The sequence below is a fragment of the Mesoplodon bidens genome (genome assembly GCF_964165515.1).
Source record: "Mesoplodon bidens genome assembly, chromosome: 14".
Lineage (NCBI taxonomy): Eukaryota > Metazoa > Chordata > Mammalia > Artiodactyla > Ziphiidae > Mesoplodon > Mesoplodon bidens.
In genome coordinates, this window is record NC_138170.1 from 34584962 (window position 1) to 34603377 (window position 18416).

The 18416-nt window shown below is 52.0% G+C and overlaps 1 protein-coding gene across 1 annotated transcript; it reads right to left on the reverse strand.

Annotated features, from left to right (window-relative positions):
- Positions 1 to 1326: 1326 nt before the first annotated feature.
- CEP68 (centrosomal protein 68) lies at positions 1327 to 13811 on the reverse strand (the record flags this gene model as incomplete). The annotated part of the gene is given in 6 exon segments (XM_081254812.1): positions 1327 to 2449; positions 6002 to 6098; positions 8726 to 8848; positions 10285 to 11814; positions 13465 to 13664; positions 13667 to 13811. Coding segments are annotated over 6 exon segments (2382 nt in total). The 3' UTR covers positions 1327 to 2162.
- Positions 13812 to 18416: the final 4605 nt, after the last annotated feature.

Here is an 18416-nt window from a genome sequence, read left to right on the forward strand (position 1 = left end):
ACAACTTCTCTTCAAGAGGCTACTTTTGTATTAAATGTTTTATTCTGAGGGGATATCAGAAGTCTGCTTTATGAGAATAACTTCTAATGTTACCTTCTCTGGGGTCAGGTGACTTGTTCATTTCTTTATGAACTTAAAAGATCTTCCTTTCTTAAGCACCCTCCTCAAATGAGAATCTGGAGTTTGAAAAAAAGATCTTTAAGTGTTTATCTCACATATTTAAGTGTGAAGAACCTTTCCTCAAGTCTTAGCCCACGGTAAGACTAAAAGTAAACGGGGAAAGTGCCTTCCTCCTTCCATGTTCATTCACAGCCCAATAAAACTTTTTTTTTAAGTGCTTTTTTATTTTTGCAGAATCTGTGGTTACCAGCAGTAGCTGATCATTTTGCTTTAAAAAGCCACAGAATTGGCTTTAAATGGTTGATCCATAGATTTTTTTTTTCTCTCTACAAGATACTTACACGTCAACTCCCAAAGCAACGAAGAATTACCTTTTTCCCCTCACTATCGACAGCCTTAGCTTCTGCAGTTAACCAGGCTGTGTGATCCTATCCATGCCCTTCTCTGACCATGGACTACTCTTCCAAGGGAGAGCAGGAATGGAGGAAGGCTCCTCCCGGAGGCACCCTTAAAGCGGATAATTAGTCCACAGTCCGGCTGAAGCTCAATGGCAGTTCCCCAAGTCCCTAACACATTCTCCTTTAAGATGTTAGTTAGGCAGACAGATGGAGCCCTGAGCACTTAGGATGATAAAAGATAACCCTAACAGCCCAAAATAACTGACAGAGGTTCTATTTGTTGAGAACCTTCTATTGGGAGAGTTAAAAGTCTCTTCTACAATCTTCAAAGAGGGACTTATAAGCCTATGCTTCATTTTATGAAAAGACCCAAATTCCTGGCCCACCAGTCTCTTGGATCCTCTTGTATGTCTGAGAATACCAAGTACTGGGTACCTGCTTTCTCATACCTTCTTTAAATGATCTCAGCAGGTGGACTAGTTTAGGAGCACTCTCTCCTCTTTTTAAATGGACAGAGGAAAGACCTGTAAGCCTTATTTGCATTATTTTATCAACAACTGCAAAGCTACATGCTCTCTGTAGAGAAGCACCAAAGGAAAACCTTAATTTGGAAGGATTCATTTTAAATAAAAATAGTAACTCAACAGCCCTTACTTCAGGGAAGAGAAAGGCATTTTAAAGCTAGTACATGAAAGTTTCCCCCTTGATTTCAGTACTGAATGGCTCTTAACAAGGACTTCTGAAAGTTTCCCAATAGCCAGATTTTGGCTAACAGATTACATGTCTTCCTGAGAAGATGCCTGAAAGAGAAAAAGAAGCATCTGTTACAGGCAGAATGCTGCACAGGAAGAAATGACACGGCAGTCACCTGCATTCATTTTAGAATTAAAATGACTACTGCTCAGATTTATTTGAGGCAAATAAAGGGACTCCCCTGCTCTTGATATACCTGGATTTATCCTTTAACCTTCTTTTTGTCTACAGTGAATTCTCACCCAGAAAATCTATGAGTTAAACGCCAGATTTTGGCTGTAGGACAGGAAGTTTCAGCGAAAGTATGCTCCAGTTGTGGAATCATCATGTTGGGCTGTGGCAACTCCACAGCCGGCAGCGATCCCTCTGTTCTCTTGGCCTCCCTTCCCTATGACTCCTGCTTGACTTTTCCGGAGATAAGAAGTTGTACTGTTAAGTCTCCAAGGCATGGAACTTCCCATCTTATCCCCCTAGCCTTTTTTGGAAGGGAGCCTTTTCAGGAAAAGGAGGTATGGAGAGTGGTCAGCAATTCTGGATCCCTGTGGGTACTCGGTGCTGTTAAGAGTTGCTTAGAGATGGGGCACCACATGAGTTGGGCGAGAAGAGTCTGCAGAACAGAGGCAGCTTGTACTGGAGAAGCGTACATGTGCAGACATTAAAAAGTAGGTACAGGTAAATTTTGCAGTTGTTCTTGTGGGGGGTGGGGGCAGTGTCGGGTCTGCATAGACAACGGAAGCTAGAGCACCCTAGTCCTCAGCAGGTGCAGGGCTGAAACTGAGTAATGGGAAGCACCACAGTGAGCTTTCATCATCACATCATTGCCCCCTTCCTGGCAATGGCAGCATCTCCCTTTTTCAGTTTCAGGGGCTTCTCCCAGCCTCTTATTTTGTTTCAGCAGCTCTTAGCTCGACAAGCTTCTAAGAAACAGCCAACTGTTAGAGCAGGAGCTCTGTACCCTAATTGGGCACAAGGACAGATGTCCTTCTCTTGGGTTGCTCTACTTACCAGGCTAATCCCCTTCACACTGGCGTTCCTGTGTGCCATTGGTGTGTTCTCGGGGATGAGGGTGCAGCCAGCCAGTGTGTCCAGAGAGGCTAAGATAGTGTCATACAGGTGATCTGCATGGCTCTCCAGCTCGCTGGGCTGCCTGGAGATCCTCCCGAGGATGTCCTTTAACACTAACAAATGAGGTTTAAAGCAGTCAGGCCAAAGAGACAATGCAAGTGTGTTTTCAAAAGAACATATAAGGGTGTAGCACTTTATACAAGACAGGAACACGGCAATAGTTTCACAATGTCCACTTTTTTTTTTGACAGTGACTCTCCAGGGACTGTATTGCACTGGAGGATCTATGCTGTTAACTTCTGATGAAAGCTGAGAGAATTATTTCACTGGCTCCACTTTGGAGTTACGTAATCCACAAGAAGGCACAGAGACATAGGTGTCTGGTGACTGGAATTATCTGAGTTTTAGAGATAAGACCCAGGGCACACACCCAGATCCTGTGGGGCAGAAGTCTGAAATGAAACAAAACAACATGCCAAGATTAGGACTCTGGGTCCTGCTACCAGGTCCTATCAACTTGTTGGCTGTGGGACTGTCATTTAGCACATATATGGGTGATCTGGTAATGTAATATGGGAATGCTTGTGAACCCTTTTTTGTGGGTCCTAAATGAACAGACTTCAAAAGAAAATTACCTGAAAGCAGGCTAAGACAAGATGGTTAGTGAGGCCAAGATTCCACCCCCTACAGGTCAAGTGTTCATTTGAGGAAGGGATGGGCTAGGTTCAGAGTGCATCACCCACAGCAGGCTTGTTTTTTTCTCTTAAAAACTTTACTTCCTTTGTTAAACACAAAGGCTGCTTTTGCTTCCTGCACCTTTATCAGCTGTGTTCACACCCTCCCTAGTTTCCTGCCACAGCTGCAACATCTGCTAACAGAGGAAGGGAAAGGGGAAGCTGCATATCTGCAAAGGATACTGACAGATGGGTGGAAGAAGGAACGGGCTGGCTGTGTTGAGATCAGCCCCTAGGGAAGCCACGTCAGTGCAGCATCGTCAGGGCAAAGTGCCGACCTGACAACTTTTATGAGAGCCAGCAAGGCAGGCCGAGGAATGCAGCCAGGGCACAAGGCACAGCTCACCTGGAAAGGCGAATGGGCTGGGTTCTCCCCTCCCACATTCACCAGACCTTTGCCCGGTCCTCCTGTGAGTGGTCAGTGGAATTAAGGGGACCTTTATTTTTTGAACTTTTCTTTTAGAATGTTAGAACATTTGGTTGGCTCCAAATAAAAGGAGAGCTGGGAACAGTGATGAAATTATCTTTCTCAGTTGAGACTTTGATGTTTTAATTGAATACATGCATACAGGGGCCTGGTTCAGCTTGATGCCAATGGGTTCTAGTTATTTGATCCCGTATAATGAGAAATTAGGGTGTGAGACAGGACCGTCAACTCATGCACCAAAGTAACTGGGTCAAAATGTGAAAACCTGCCAGATAGCCACTGGGGAGGCCTTTGGCTGGAAGCCGAGGTGGGCAGATTTTGAAGGAATTAATCTGACGACCTGTCCCTAAAGTTATACTTGTGGCTGAGGAAGAAAGCAGGCTCTGAAGAAGCTTGAGCAGGGCGGGGGCGTGGGACGGGATGGGAGGTGTCCGTGCTCAGGCTCCACTGTCTCTGACAGCATGCTCTGGAAAGAAGAGTTGTGCACCTAGCTGGAGAGACCCTGTGAATGTCTAGGGAAACTTGTGATTTTCACAAAACAGCCAAGTTCCTGATTATTCTAAGCAGAGGGTCGGGAGGGGCAGGGTGTCACTCTGAAACCACAGAATACCCAAAGCCTCTTTTTTTTTTTTTTTTTTGGCTGTGCTGTGCAGCTTGTGGGATCTTAGTTCCCCAATCAGGGATCAAACCCAGGCCCACAGCAATGAAAGGGGCTGAGTCTTAACCACTGGACCACCAGGGAATTCCCTAAAATCCTCTTATTGGGGCAGTAAAATACCTCTAGACTCCTTTGGGAGAGGAGGGCAAAGTGGGTTGTTATTACAGATTAAGCACTGAGAAGTATTATTGAATCACTTTTTAAATGAAGGTCCAAGAACCTGAAGCTTGTAAGAAGCCCACTGTTACACGTGGCCTCCAGGAAGTGTCCTGGTATTGAGCTCTTCTGTGCTGCTGAGTCTGGAGGCGCAGGAGCCTGAGCCGGGGGTCAGCGCACAGGGGTTGGAGCCAGGCTGCCACTCCTTGTGCGGCCCAAGGCAGATGCACAGCTCTGTGAAATAAGAGTAATAATAGTATCCATCTCACAGGGCTGTGATGGAACGAAAAAACTGTATGTCAACTGCTTCAGCACACAGTATGCAAGAAAATACTGGTGTAATTACAAGTGGCAAAGGAGCCTGGCATACTGAATTTCTGCCCCAATAAAAACCAAAAAACCCTAAAAACCCTAGTGCAAGAGAACATCAGAAGAGCCAAGACAAAGGCCTCCCGCAGGCAGGGGATCACCAAGGACTCACATAATTCACACTGGATAAGCCATGCCCTGCTGAAAACCCTTCAGTGGCTGCTCGTCCCATCAAAACCCCTCTGCCCAGTCACAGTTTTCAATCTCGGTTTTTTCTAACCAGGGGACTTTTGGCAATGTCTGGAGACGTGCAGGGTTGTCACAACTGGGGAGGTGCCGCTGGCGTCTAATGGGTAGAGGCCAGGGACGCTGCTGAACACCCTGCAACGACAGGATGGCCCCCTCACAGCAAAGCATCCCATGGCCCAGAGCGTCAGCGGTGCTCAGGCTGAGAAACTCTGGTCTCCACCACCTCCCTACCGCCCACCGCCCACCACTTCTGGTCAGGAAAGTGCCACCTCTTCCCATCTCAAGCCAGTGGGTCCTGCCCACTTCTGCTTATGCTGTTTGCTTCCAGCGTAAACCCCATTTCACTCCAAACCTGAGGCAAGACATAGACAGGCTCTTTCAACACTTGGTTGTTCAGTCTTACAGGAAGGTAGCGGCTGCTCTTGGCGGGGGCCGGGGGGTGGTCCATCAGTTCACTGCTTTAACCTAGCGTTCTCCTAGCTCATCCTATCATATCTGCCCCAGCAAGGTCAAGGCCAATCGTAAACCCCTGCACCCTGCACGCTGAGATGTACTCTCGAAATCTGTGATGTTCACACCTTTCTAACCTGGGACCCCATCCTGCAAAAGGGGCTCAAGCTTAGTTTGTGCACTGCCGTCCACTTGTCCCCTCTGAACTGATGTTCACTTCTTCCTTCAGTCTCTTCCTGTAGAACAGACTGACTGCTCTCAGATCCTGGGACAGATGCCTCCCCAGACATAACCAGAGAGGGGTCCAGCCTGCACTGCGAAGGGGAGGGAACCCTAGGGGCTGCCTGCTGTGAGCACCCTAGCCGAAAGCCGAGGACAGGACTAAAGCCAGCATTCCCATCCAGGACACCACCAAGGAAAGATAAAAGCAGAAACTAGACAGCACGGTTCTTGCAGGCTCAATGCCTAACTTCTTAGCACCTGCAGGGCTGTGACTGCCTCCTCATGTGTTTGCGGGGCCGTGATGATTAGAGGGGCTGGCAGGCGGCTGTGGGAGTTGAAGGCAACGGGTATGGATGGGAGGGACTCTGGCACTAGGCTCCTTCCCAGTGACAGTGTGGGTCCCGGACTTACACTGAGAGGGATTAAGCCCCGGCTTAATTCAAAACCTCAAGCGTCTCACCTGGGGTATTATCCAACAGGCACTGAAGTAGAATCTCCCCTTTCTGTAAGACGCTCTCCGTCAGGGACTGGTGTTCATCTATATCTTTCTTAAATTGCTTAAAGCATATCAAAAAAAAAAAAAAGAAAAAAAGTTTCATGACTACCATTTCGTCTAAGTTATTAAAAATGATCCCTTGTTCAGTAGCTTGATTCCCCTTTAACCCACCCAGTCTTCAGAATCCAAGTAAACAGTACAGATAGTTTAACTTCACCTTCTCTGAGCCCAAGGCAAACACAGAGTCAATCCTTTTTTCTGTTTACAGTTTGACAAAAGAAAAGCTTTCTTTTCCCTGGCAGAGCCTGGCTCACGAACAGCCTGGAGTCAGGGTTTCCTGCTTGTGCCACACCTCACAGGGTTCTCTTTAAACTCAAAACACGGACCTGGTAAGCAAGAGCCACAAGAGCAACGCCTTTCACATGACCACAGGGAGCTGCTGCCTTGCCCCACGTCCTCCCCTCAATGTCTTGCTTTCTGTGGACCTCAGGACATGGGAAGGCGTCAGGGAAGCTGACGGTCACCTAAGCAGCTGATTTCTTTTCCCCTCGCAGTATCAAGCCTTGTAGCCGTTTTTGGTTTTTCCTTTAGCTGCTAAGATGTAAAGTCAAATCCGTGACCACCTTTAGTACAGGGTGCAGAAACTGGCAGTTTAATTTTTTTTTTTTTTGCGGTACGCGGGCCTCTCACTGCTGTGGCCTCTCCCGTTGCAGAGCACAGGCTCCGGACGCGCAGGCTCAGCGGCCATGGCCCACGGGCCCAGCCACCCCACGGCATGTGGGATCTTCCCGGACCAGGGCACGAACCCGTGTCCCCTGCATCGGCAGGCGGACTCTCAACCACTGCGCCACCAGGGAAGCCCGGCAGTTTAATTTTGAAGTTACAATTTTACTTTTGGATTTACTGTATTCCTGTCTTCAGTTTTCCTTTGCCCTATTACCTATAATTATTATTTTATTCTTTAGCACTCTCTGCAGTTTATATGCTGCCAGGAACCCACTGTGTTATTAAGACAAAGTACGTAAGACAGAGTCACAAGTGAACATACATGAACACAAGCGTGCGTGCTTATATTAGGTCAAGGTAGCTCATACATATGCCTGTGTAGGGAGGGACTGACAGTGTGGTCCCACTCTGTGACACAGTTGTGTGGATGACACAAGTGGGCTAGGCTTCGCTGACCTGCAGGGGTAACTCCCAGCTCAGATCTCAGCTCTACCCACAGAGCAAGATAGTTGCTTACGACCACCCTGGAAGTGGAGGTGCAGGAGGACAGGATGCGGGATAAAACGGAGGGCATGGAGCTGTTCTACGTGACACCTGCTCTGACGGGAGCGGGGCTGGGGCACTCCAGAAAGGCCACCCAGGTAGATCCAACTAGGGCAATTTCCAGGCAATGTCCTCTCCCCACATTGGTGGTGCTGCCCCTGGGCCTCCCGGGGGTGGGCCCTGCCCAGCTCTGCACATACTCTCCGGGGGTCCCACACAGAGGACCCTTGCACTCGGCCTTCCTCTCCTTCCCCAAGCGTACTCCGGGAAAGGAACTCTGGCAGCCTCTCTCCATACAGCAGGAAACAGCATTCCCACTAGGGTAGGGCGGCTGGCCCACCCAGGCAAGCCCCCTCCCCTAAACTTTAGTAGGCTCCCAAGTTGTGAAACAAAGGCCCTGCCTCCTGCCTGGGTGTGGTGGGAGCTCTGAGTGGGGTGGTACGGCCGTGGCTCAGGCACAAGTCAATCACACGCTCTCCTACTCAAAGGACTGTCCCAGAAAACCCCTTCTAGACCAGCGTCAGGCTCAGACCACAAACACCACCTCTGCTCCTTCAGAAGAGGTGAGAAAGGCTTGGCCAACCAGACATGCTGGAAGTCAGTGGGCACTTCAGTCACAGTTAACCTTTATACTTAGGGTAACCGATTATCATCCAATTCGGAACACTTTTGAGAATGAAGGGGCACCTACTGATAATTATGCCACAACAGCACAGACTGTCACCCAAAATACACCTGTTCTAAAGTCAAGTTCACCGGAACCCACAAAGAGATTTTTTAAAATCACAAAATCTAAAAAGAGGCCACCTCCACCCCCCAAAAAATACCTTGAGAAGCAAACTGGATCCTATTTTTGTTTATATACCATCAAAATGCCTTGTGTATATTCTGGAGTCAGTACAATTGCAGCTCAGATCCTTAAATCCAGTCAGTGTTGTCCAAAAGAGCTTTCTGTGATGCTGGAAAGGTTCTGAATGCTCTGTTCAATCAATATCATAGCCACCAGACAGATGTGATGACTGAACACTTGGAATGTGGCCAGGTAACTGAAAAATCTGATCTTTAATTTTACTTAATTTCAATAGCCATGTGTGACTCATGACTTCCGAAGAGTGCAGATCTATGCCTATCAATCCCTGAGATATTTGGAAAATCACATCACAAATAACCCTGAAGTATTTCTGATTGAGGATAAATAAAATGCACTTTCTTCAAATTCTATTTGGCCTGGGAAATAACTCATACATGTTACGGTTTTTCAGCTCTAAGAATTTGAAAAGAACCTCTGATTAGACTTCAGGTAAAAATCAATGGACCACAACATACATAGCGTCAGTTATTTAAACTTCTATTTTCTCATCAAGTAATTTAGCCACCACTCTCGTGAGTGAACAGTCAGATGCCAGGACCACATATTACCCGGTAAAGCTGCAGAGAAGACTTGAGGCCTGTCAGGCTGGACCTGGATGCAGTCAGGTGGTCAGCAGCGTCTGCTACATTATACAGCCAGCGGATCAGCTCTTCCAGCTGACAGCAAAATGTCTGTGTAGACAAATTGACACGTGGTGTTACCCATGGAACCGCTGTTGACATTTTCAAAGGCTAAAAATACCTGGGGGAATCCCAGGATACAGACTGCGCACCTTTCGAGAACATTCCCCCACTGAGGCGCTGTCTCCTCTCTCCTCCATGCCTGTCCCCACCCCGTGACTACAGACCTCCGCCAGGGCAGTAAGAAGAGCGCACCTGGCTCTGAGAAAGTCCAGCCCCGCAGGTAGGACAGAGGAGCTCAGGTGAGGGCAGGGACGGGGACAGCCCAGAAGGGGCCTGCCTGGCACAGAGACCAGCTCTTGGGCCAGCACTATCGCCAACTCTAGAACTGCTCCTGGGGAAGACATGGACGTAAAATACGTGACCGTGATCGTGACTGACCTGATCCTATGCCTGAAAACGACTGAATTAAAACTGCTTGTCCCTGTTCTGCTCCCACCCGCCCATGGAGCTGGGGCCCTAGACTCCTGCCACCCACTCATCAGGGGTGGCTGTGACCCAAGCACTTCACCCCATGGTCTCTCTCGGTCTTTCCTCACAAAGGAGGGCACACGCTAACACCTGTCCCATCTGCTTCACCATACAAATAGTCACCCACGGGACATCAGGGGGCAGGTCAAAGCCCTCGAGAGCTAGCAAATTTCTGTGATGTCGCTCCTGGGGACACAGCCCTCGGGCTGGCTGCCCTGCTGCCGTGTGGACACAGCACCTGGGCGCTCAGCCGGAAGGCAGGCCGTGGGCTCTCCGAGCGTGTGTACAGCCACGCTCCAAACATCCTTGTGTCAGGGACCACGCAAAGCCCTCGGCATGAATTACTTCATTTAATCCACACGACAGTCCCAAGGAGGCAAAGCTCCCCATTCTACAAACGAGCAAACTAAAGAGACTGAGCCAAAGTTCACATCTGCCTGATGCTGACAACCCGATTCCACGGAGTATCAGCTCCATCTCCTGGTGGTCTTAGGTGGTCCACAAGAGAAGGTTCGGTGACCGAGAAGTCTAGGAAGAGGCGCATCTGATCCCTCCAACCCTACAGTTACACCGCTTTATCACACTGAAGCTCTGAGAAGTCCTTCGGCCAAGAAGCACTTTCACTGAGCCCCTATTTCCTGAAGGCATCTGAGCACCGGTCCTTCCTGTGCAGAGTACCTGTTAATCCTCAAGGTCAAGTGCCTCGGGGAGCAGCCTGGGTAGTGGTTAGCAGCTCAGGCTCCAGCCCTTGCTAACTGTGAACGGGTAGGTTACCTCATCCCTCACTGCCTTTTTCTCCAACTGTGACATGAGAACGCCAGTAGAAAGTCATGAGGGTTAGACAGGAGAAGGCGCAGTACAGTGCCTGGCGCGTCAGTACTCAGTGTCACTAGGTTTTAGTATGAGGTTAGTGGACTTGGGGAAGAAGGAAGACTCCTCTGAAAGGCTGAGTTTACCTTCACACACTGCACTAGCGACTCTCTTCCCTGCTCTCCTCCTTTCCCGGGAGGCTGCCCCTCGGCATCTGGATCCGAGAATGCCCGCTGGTCCAACATCGCCGGCAAGGAGGCGCGTGTTCTCAGTGGTCCAGAGGAGACCCCCAGGGCCTGGCTGCTCACCAGACTGCCCTCTCCCGCTGAGCCCCTTGCACGGACGAAGGAGCGTAGCAAACAGTGGTTGTGGTCCTCAGGGCTTCGGGACCCTCTGAGGGCAGCCCCAGAGGGAAGCTGGCTTTGGCTGGAGTCCGACGGGAGGGAAGCTGGCCCATCACTGTCTGACACGTCCAGGGATCTCTGCCCTTCGGCGGCATCAGTGGGCAGGGGCACCAAGGTGGGAATGCAACCCAGATATGAAACCAAGCTAGAAACCTGCGTCAGCCGAGAGGGCAGGGCCAGATACTCGTCATCACTTTCCACCTCCTCTTGTGGTTTCCATCCAGACTCCGTGCAGGCGAAGCGCCCGACACCCTGGCTGGCCCCCTTCTCCCTTTCCAGCCTGGGTGAGGGCCACCCCCTGTCCCGTGTTCTCAGGTTGGGAGAGCCCAGCTCAAGGTGCTTGCCCACAGGTGGCCAGTGCTTCATGCCCCTCAGGGCTGGCTCTCTGCTCTCCCAAGGAGTGTCCCTACTGCCTGGGGCTCTGGGGGTGGAGGCAATGGGGCTACAAGACGCCAACCCCACACTGCCCTGCTTCTGGGGTACTCCTGAGGGCCACCGCTTAAGGATCGGCTCTCTGGGCCCTGAGGACGGCAGGGCAGCGGCCTCTGCTGGTGGGCAACTGTGCGAGACATTAGTGGGTGACTTCAGGGTGCTTGCTGGGGAGACAGAGAAGCTATCCAGCTCTATGCCCGAGTCCTGCAGGACGGGCTCAGCCAGCACGCGGCTGCCAAGGTGTTTTGGGAGCTGAGGCCCGGGCCTGAGGGGGTAAGTATAGTCCAGCAGGTCTTCATACTCTTTATTCGGGCTCCAGAGCGGGGAGTGGCGGTCAGGGGAGGGAGGCAGGGAATCTGGCAGCACGCAGGCCCAGTACTCAGCCTGGAAGGACAGGCGCCTCCTGCCCAGCCCGGGAGCATCGCCCCCTGAGGACACTGGCTGGGGCGACCACTGGAGCCGAGGCCCCAGCCCCACCACCGAGGGGGCCGACAGCGGGACAGCCAGCTCCAGGGAGGAGGAGACCTTGGCAAGGGAGCAACTCTGAGGCTCCACCTTTTCCTGGTGACCCTGGAGGCTGCTGCCCGGGGATGAGGCAGAGACGCTGCAGCTGGAAGACGGAGGCACAGTGGCACCTGGGCTCACTGCGGACCTCCACCTTGACGGGAACGGGAACCCTGAGACGTGAGACTGTGGGCTGTGGTCTAGCGCCTGCGGCGACTCCACTGGGAACGGGTCATCTTCAGTGTCAGCGTCATGTCCTGAGCAAAGAGTGGTGGTTCTGGGAACGGTGCGAGTCTGAGGCAGCTCCTCTGAGGCAGAAAGCCTAGTCTCCTCCATCTGCAGTGACAGGAGGGAAGGAAAAGGTGAAAACAAGCACGCCAAATTTCTTTCCTCAGTGACAAGCTGGCACTTTTCTCTGGGGACCCAGATGATACTGAGGAAAGGTCTTGAAAGGAAGAGCCTGCTACCTGGTGCAAGAATCAGACAGAGTGTGCCGCTGGTGACCGGAGACGCAGCCTGCTCCGGGGAGCAGACCGCCTGCCCCGAACTGATCCTACCCCCCGGTCCTTTCCAAAGTTCTTCCTCCGCAGATGCCTAGTTCGTGAGTGAGCGGAACTCAAATAGCTCTGTCGTGCTGAAGCTGGAACACACTGCCTAACCTTTGAGAAGCGTGTCCTGGGCAGGCAGAGCCTCAACCATTCTGTTGCTGACAAGACTCGCATCCAAACCTGGCAGTCAGGCAGCCCACCTGGCTCAGCTCACACCCAGCGGTGACGCGTGGCAAAATGAGTCATTCACCTCAGCCTCTTCACTTCAGGTTTTTAACATGCTTGATGAAGAGGGTGCCCCCAAGGCGGGCAGGACAGCACAGAGGTTAAGGGCATGGGCTTTGGAACCAGACAGACCTGAGGCCAGCCCCTGGCTGCCAGTTTCCAGATTACGACTTTGAGCCTCACTTCTCTCACCTGTAAAATGGGGGTAGTGATAGGACCGCTTCCTCAGGACATGAGGATTAAATGAGCTCAAGGGTGAGAAGCACAGGGTGATAGCTCAACAAACAGCAGCGCTATAATGGCACCAGACTCACACTCAGGAAACAGCCCATTTCTGTGTTTGCTCACGTGCTGCCGGCCTCACTGAATCTGACTCAGGTACCCGAGCCTTGCCCCGCCCCTAGCCCCCAGGCAGGTGGGCCTAGCCTGTTTTCTCCCAGTCAGCTCAGCGCCTCCTCACAAGATGGGGCTCTGGGGGCAGCATGTGGCAGTCAGTGCCACGGAAGAGATCAAAGCTGTTCCCATGAAAGGCCTTGGCAAGCAGAACACAACAGGACGTAGAGATGGGAGGGACAGGTCCATCAGATAACCTTCTCAACTATACTGAGGGCCTGAAAGATCCGGTGATTTGCCTGAGGTCACAGACACAGGCAGGACTCCCTGCTCCACGTGACTCCCATTAGGTGAGGCTGCCCTGTAATCAGGGAGGCCCCCAAAATTCTCCTTGCCCAGAGATGGTGCTGCCCACCATAGGGGCTCTAAGGTACCGCCAGGTTCCCTGGGTCCCAAGGGGATACAGTCTCAGAGCCCTCAGGAGCCCACAGCCCCTGACCCTCCTTTCGCACATCTCCTCAGGGGCCCCGTAAAGCCTACACATCACCGAGTCAAAAACAGGACATGGCTCCCCACTGTCAGGGCTCCCCTGGCCTAGCCCTCTGGACAGCAGGTCTTGGCCATAGCTTCCCTGATCCTCAAAAGGTCACCAGTCACACGCCTGAGGAATAGGAGATGCTGTGGACAGAGCCCCCTGTTGGCCCCAAGGCCCAAGTCTCCATGTGAACCTGTAAAACAGAAATCATCACACCCAAGCTCCCCGACTTCCCCACCTCGTACGGGGGCTGGGAAAGCGTGTCTTCAGCTGAGACAGTGCTGGAAGGTACTCTCACAGGACAGCTTTAGGTGACGCTACAGCCCCACTTGCCTCAGCCCCTACCTGGCTTCTCACGGAGTGCCAATCTCCAGTCCCCAGGCTGGCAGGGGGAAGCAGGGAACTGAGAGCTGGCTGAGACCCACCTGCTGCAGGCTCCCTGCTGACCCCGCTGGCCTGTGGCTGGCAGGCTCCCGAGGGGCCAGGGCCAGCCCCACCGTGGCAGGCAGGGGCAGGGAGCCCCTGGGCACCCCCGACAGGAGAGGCAGGCCCCCCTCAGCTTGCAGGTGGGGCGGCTGCTCCCCGCGTGCAGGCCCTGTGAGGTCCAGCTCCTGATCTGGGCAGCTCCACCCCCCAGGGCACGGGGGCTTCGCGGCCGCAGCTGCCTCTGCCTTTTCTTCTCCCAGGGCCATCGAGATGTTCCTAGATCAGGGCTCTGCTGAAGCTTCAGCTCCCTACAAAATGGGAAGGGGAGAGAAAAAGAGAAGCTTTCTGCATCTATGGCTAAGAAACCTTGTTTTTTACCTTTCAATGATGAAGACAAACACTTTTTTGGCCAAAAGAGCAAATGATGGCTCTCCTCGAAGGAAAACAGAGGTCTGGCTTTTCCTCAGCTCTAGACCCTTCCACAGGGGACACGGGAGCACATCACTGTGTCCTCTGCTGTTGTGTGGCTGGCAGCAGTCCCAGCAGCGGGTGCCAGGAGGCTCAGTGCAGGCCCCAGTCAGAGTCAAGGTCTCTCCTGCCTCAAGTCGCCTTTCCGCCCCTGTCGCTTTGGCCTAGCCCCGCTGGGTAAGGGGCCTGGCCTGGGCCCTCCCTGCACCAGCCTGCAGCAGTTGTCGTTGCCACACAGCCGGCGGCAGGCGGCTCCAGGCCGCGGCGGCCGAGAGGCAGCCTCGCACCCACACCAGGCCTGGGAGGCTCCAAGATGGCCCGTGACCGGAGGGAGCAGCAGCTCTCCTCCTGCTGACTGGGTTGCAGGCGGCGGGCAGGTGGGCAGGCGGGGCGGGGGACCAGGGTGAGCACTCGGGGGGAGAGAAGGAACAATCTGGGAGCTGGATCTGAAAACAGAACCGTTCCAACAGGAGCTTCAGGGACCACAGAGGGAGACCCCCCAGGCTGAGTGTGCAGGCAGGGGCTCTGCCAGGAGCCCTGGCTGGACGGGGTGGGACAAAAAGCGGGCAGGAAGAGAACTCCAGGAGGACGTGGACAGGGAGGCGAGGGAAGCGCAAGCGCCCAGGATTTGGGCGGCCGCCTGGAAGGCACTGGGTCAACCTCAAAGCTAAAACCTGGCCAGAAACAGCCCCGTGTCCTCAGAGACGAGAAGGCGGGTGATGGCAAGAGGAGGCGCTGGTGGCAGCAGGGAAGCCTGAGGGGGCGGAGCGCTGGGGCCGCGGGCTCATCCTGCTGGGCCCTCACACTGGGAACCACCACTGGTGAGGACCGTGTGCCCGGAAAACAAGAGTGTCCTCCCTGCCTGCCTGGCGAGGCTCCAGACAATCAGAGGCGAGCCTAGAGCACACAACACACGTCACACGCACTCTCATCTTCTCACAGCCAGCAGCACGTGCGCAGGGACTAATCAGAAGAATGACTGTCTTGCACCGGTCACATGTGGTTCAAATATAAAATGCACTGCACATGCAAGTCTCCCTCCAGCCCTGTCCCCATTCCTAAAACAAGCCAGGGCACGCGGGGCATGATGACAGCGCCTGTGCACAGTGCATGCTGAGTGTCCGCTGGTGTTTGGGGGGGCAGGGGCGGAATCAGAGCAGAAAGTCACCTTGCAAGGAACGAAGGAGTCCAACAGAGGAAGAAAAAGCAGGTATTTTTTCATATAAATCAAGCAAAATGCTTACCACTACATACTCCCACAAAAACAGGTAAATATGCTAATTAAAGTCGTGTGTGTTTCTCACCTCGATTGTATATGCAGACAAACACCAAAATCTACTTCATCCTTCCCCCTCTTTTTACATGAAAGTAGCAAACTGTACAGGACTCGCTGTTCAGAACCTTGCTTTTCTTTCTTCTTTTTTTTAAAATGAAATATCTTGGAGATCTTTCCTAGTGCTCTTTCTTTTCCTTTTTTTTTTTTTTTTTTGGTGGTACGCGGGCCTCTCACTGTTGTGGCCTCTCCCGTTGCGGAGCACAGGCTCCGGACGCGCAGGCTCAGCGGCCATGGCTCACGGGCCCAGCCGCTCCGCGGCATGTGGGATCCTCCCGGACGGCGGCACGAACCCGTGTCCCCTGCATCGGCAGGCGGACTCCCAACCACTGCGCCACCAGGGAAGCCCAGCGCCCTTTTTTTTAACCACTGCCCAGCACTGCACTCCACTGTAAGGATGCACGCCAGCGTATTCCACCAGTCCCCTACTGGTGGATATTTACGTTAGATCCAACCTTTTGCTACTACAAACAACGGTGATCAACAACCACGTACACACACCACTGCACGTGTGCTGGCACACCCACAGCGCCAAGAGTCAGAAGGAGAACCGCTGAGGCGAAGGGGACCCGCGTGTGTACTTCTGGCATATGTTCTACCTCTACGGGGTGGCATCAATTTATACTCCCACCGGTGGCCTGAGAGAGTGCCAGTTTCCCGCAGAAGGCAGGTCCTCCTATCCTCATTTCACAGGGGGAAACCTCTCAGAGAGAGTCAAATCCAGGACTGTGTGACTCCAGAACCCAACCTCTTTATGAACTGGGGAACAAGTTACAAAACAGACAGACACACAAAGTAGAAGAGGGGAGAGACTGGTACAGGGACAAAGAGATGAGTGACCAAGTCCTGCTGAGAACGATTTTCATGGAGCCACATCCTCACCTAGTGGCTATTTAAGAAACTGCACATGAAGACGATTCAGGCAAACTGTTTTCACAATTATAGGAATAAGCTGAGCCCACAAGCTGGAAATATTAGGGTGACGGCTGAACCTAGCCTGCAGCCTCCAATTTCTACTTCTTGCTCCACCTCTAGAGATTCTCTCAATGGCCAGAGTTGGGCCATGATGGGTGGCTAATACCCCTTTTACTCTCCTAGTCCTCTCCCCCTCCACTAAAGCGTGTGGTCATAAGACAGGACTGGAATAAGATGATGCTGGGGCAAAAGAGGGGTGCAAACAAATGATCTTTTTGTTTTAATGATGTATTTTTGATTTGTCTTGTCTGGATCTCATTATTCAAAAAAGAAGGTATCCATTCATTCTGGGGGTGAGTGGTGAGCTAGAATTATAAGCTATGCAGGAGATATACCTCTAGATAACTTTCAAGTATACATACAAACTTGAACTAAGTTAACAGTGTCGCCAGAGGCACTTCAGCAACCAGGAAAGAAGGTCTGTAATTCAGTGATTTTCATGGAAATGGTACTTTTGAAGAGACAGATTATAGGTGGTTATTTTCTCAGTCTGGATACACAGTCCCTTCATAATCTTACTTATTAATCTACCTAACAAATCATGCTGTATTTTCCCTGCGCCACAGGAGTTTTATGTGAGAACTAAGACAGATTCATGTGAAAGAAAAAAAGTCCATGAGCGTTCATTCCAAATTCTATGTATAGTAGTACAGAATACAAAGAAAAATCAACTCGGAGCGAGATAATCAGGGGAAACTCCTTGAAGTAATGACTGCTGAATACATCAATCATGTCAAAGAAAACATCAGCCTAGCAAATGTACAAGCTTTGGATTTCTAGGGCTCAACTCTGTCTGCATCTGTCAGGTGGGCATCTGTAAAGTACTGCATGAAAGTCCAGTCCTTATTTCCATAGATTGTAGATTTTACACGTCATCATTCCTTCTAACCCTCTGAGGGTGAGGATGGAGATGGGGATTCTGCTTGAACCCTTCCAGTGAGAGACAGCTTACTCCTTTCCTAAACACCCAATGGACTGCTCAGATGAAAACAACTTGCTATGCTGTCGGTAGCTTCAAACAACCTACTTCTCTACGTGGGTCCTCCCTGCTCTCCGATCACACATTTTACAGTGTCTCTGGAGGCTAGCAGCCTCCTTGGTGGGCAGAGGTCTCAGTCAGCCTCCTTCCTAACCGGGAAGCCACAGGAGATTGGACAGAGTGACTGGAGAGCTCTGAGCACAGACAATGAACAAGGAATTCAAGCCTCCCATCTGAGGAAGGTGTGCACACACCAGTTCAGCCCTGTGCTTGGCCAAACCAAGCAACAAGACACATAAGCTTCAGGACGTTCGAGGGACCACCTGGAATTTGGTATTAAAATTCTCCATACGGCCTGCAGAGACCGTATGACCTACCAGCTATAATGAGGAGTTATGTAGGCTTGGCTTACTCTTGCCCTACAGTAGAAGTATGGGGTCACACTACGTGGGTAAGCCTGGCCTCCTGGCGCTTCCCGCTACCTGCTGCACCACCCTTGTGCAGGCCTGTCACGGCTACCAGGACTTCCTCCCACTTGCTCCTGTCCAGGATGGAGAACAGAGGACTGGGAGGTGTGCGTGTGTGGGGTGGGGGGGTGATGCCCCTCCCTTAACTAAACCATTCAAAGGTACAAATGATCCACTTAGGGAGCAATCCTCCTCTGATCAAAAAGACTTTCCCCACGATTCTGTAAATCACAAGCTCCCCTTCCAAACAATCTGATCACCACCAACTCTGCCCAGGAAGCTGGGTTCTGGTCAGGGCCTGTCTCTGTAGCCAAGTGCACAGACGGCACCTGTACGGGCCACGGAGGCCAGGCGCTGCCTGACAGAGCCAGCCCTACCAGTTCAGGGGCCAAAGCCTTGAAGCTCCGTGCTGTTTTTGCAGGAGGCCACAGGTGTAAGTGGTCACGGCGTGCACACACAGCGGCAGAATCTGGCCAGAGAAGCAGACAAAGAGGCTCTCAATGCCGCTCTTTCTCTAGGAACATAAAGCTACCCACAAGGAAAGGGGGCTAGTGGGGAGGACCCAGCACTGTCAGGTTGCTGGAAGGCTTCTGGGGGAACCAGATGGACAGCAGAAAGGAGCTCAAAGGCAGAAGCCAGTCCAGGCATG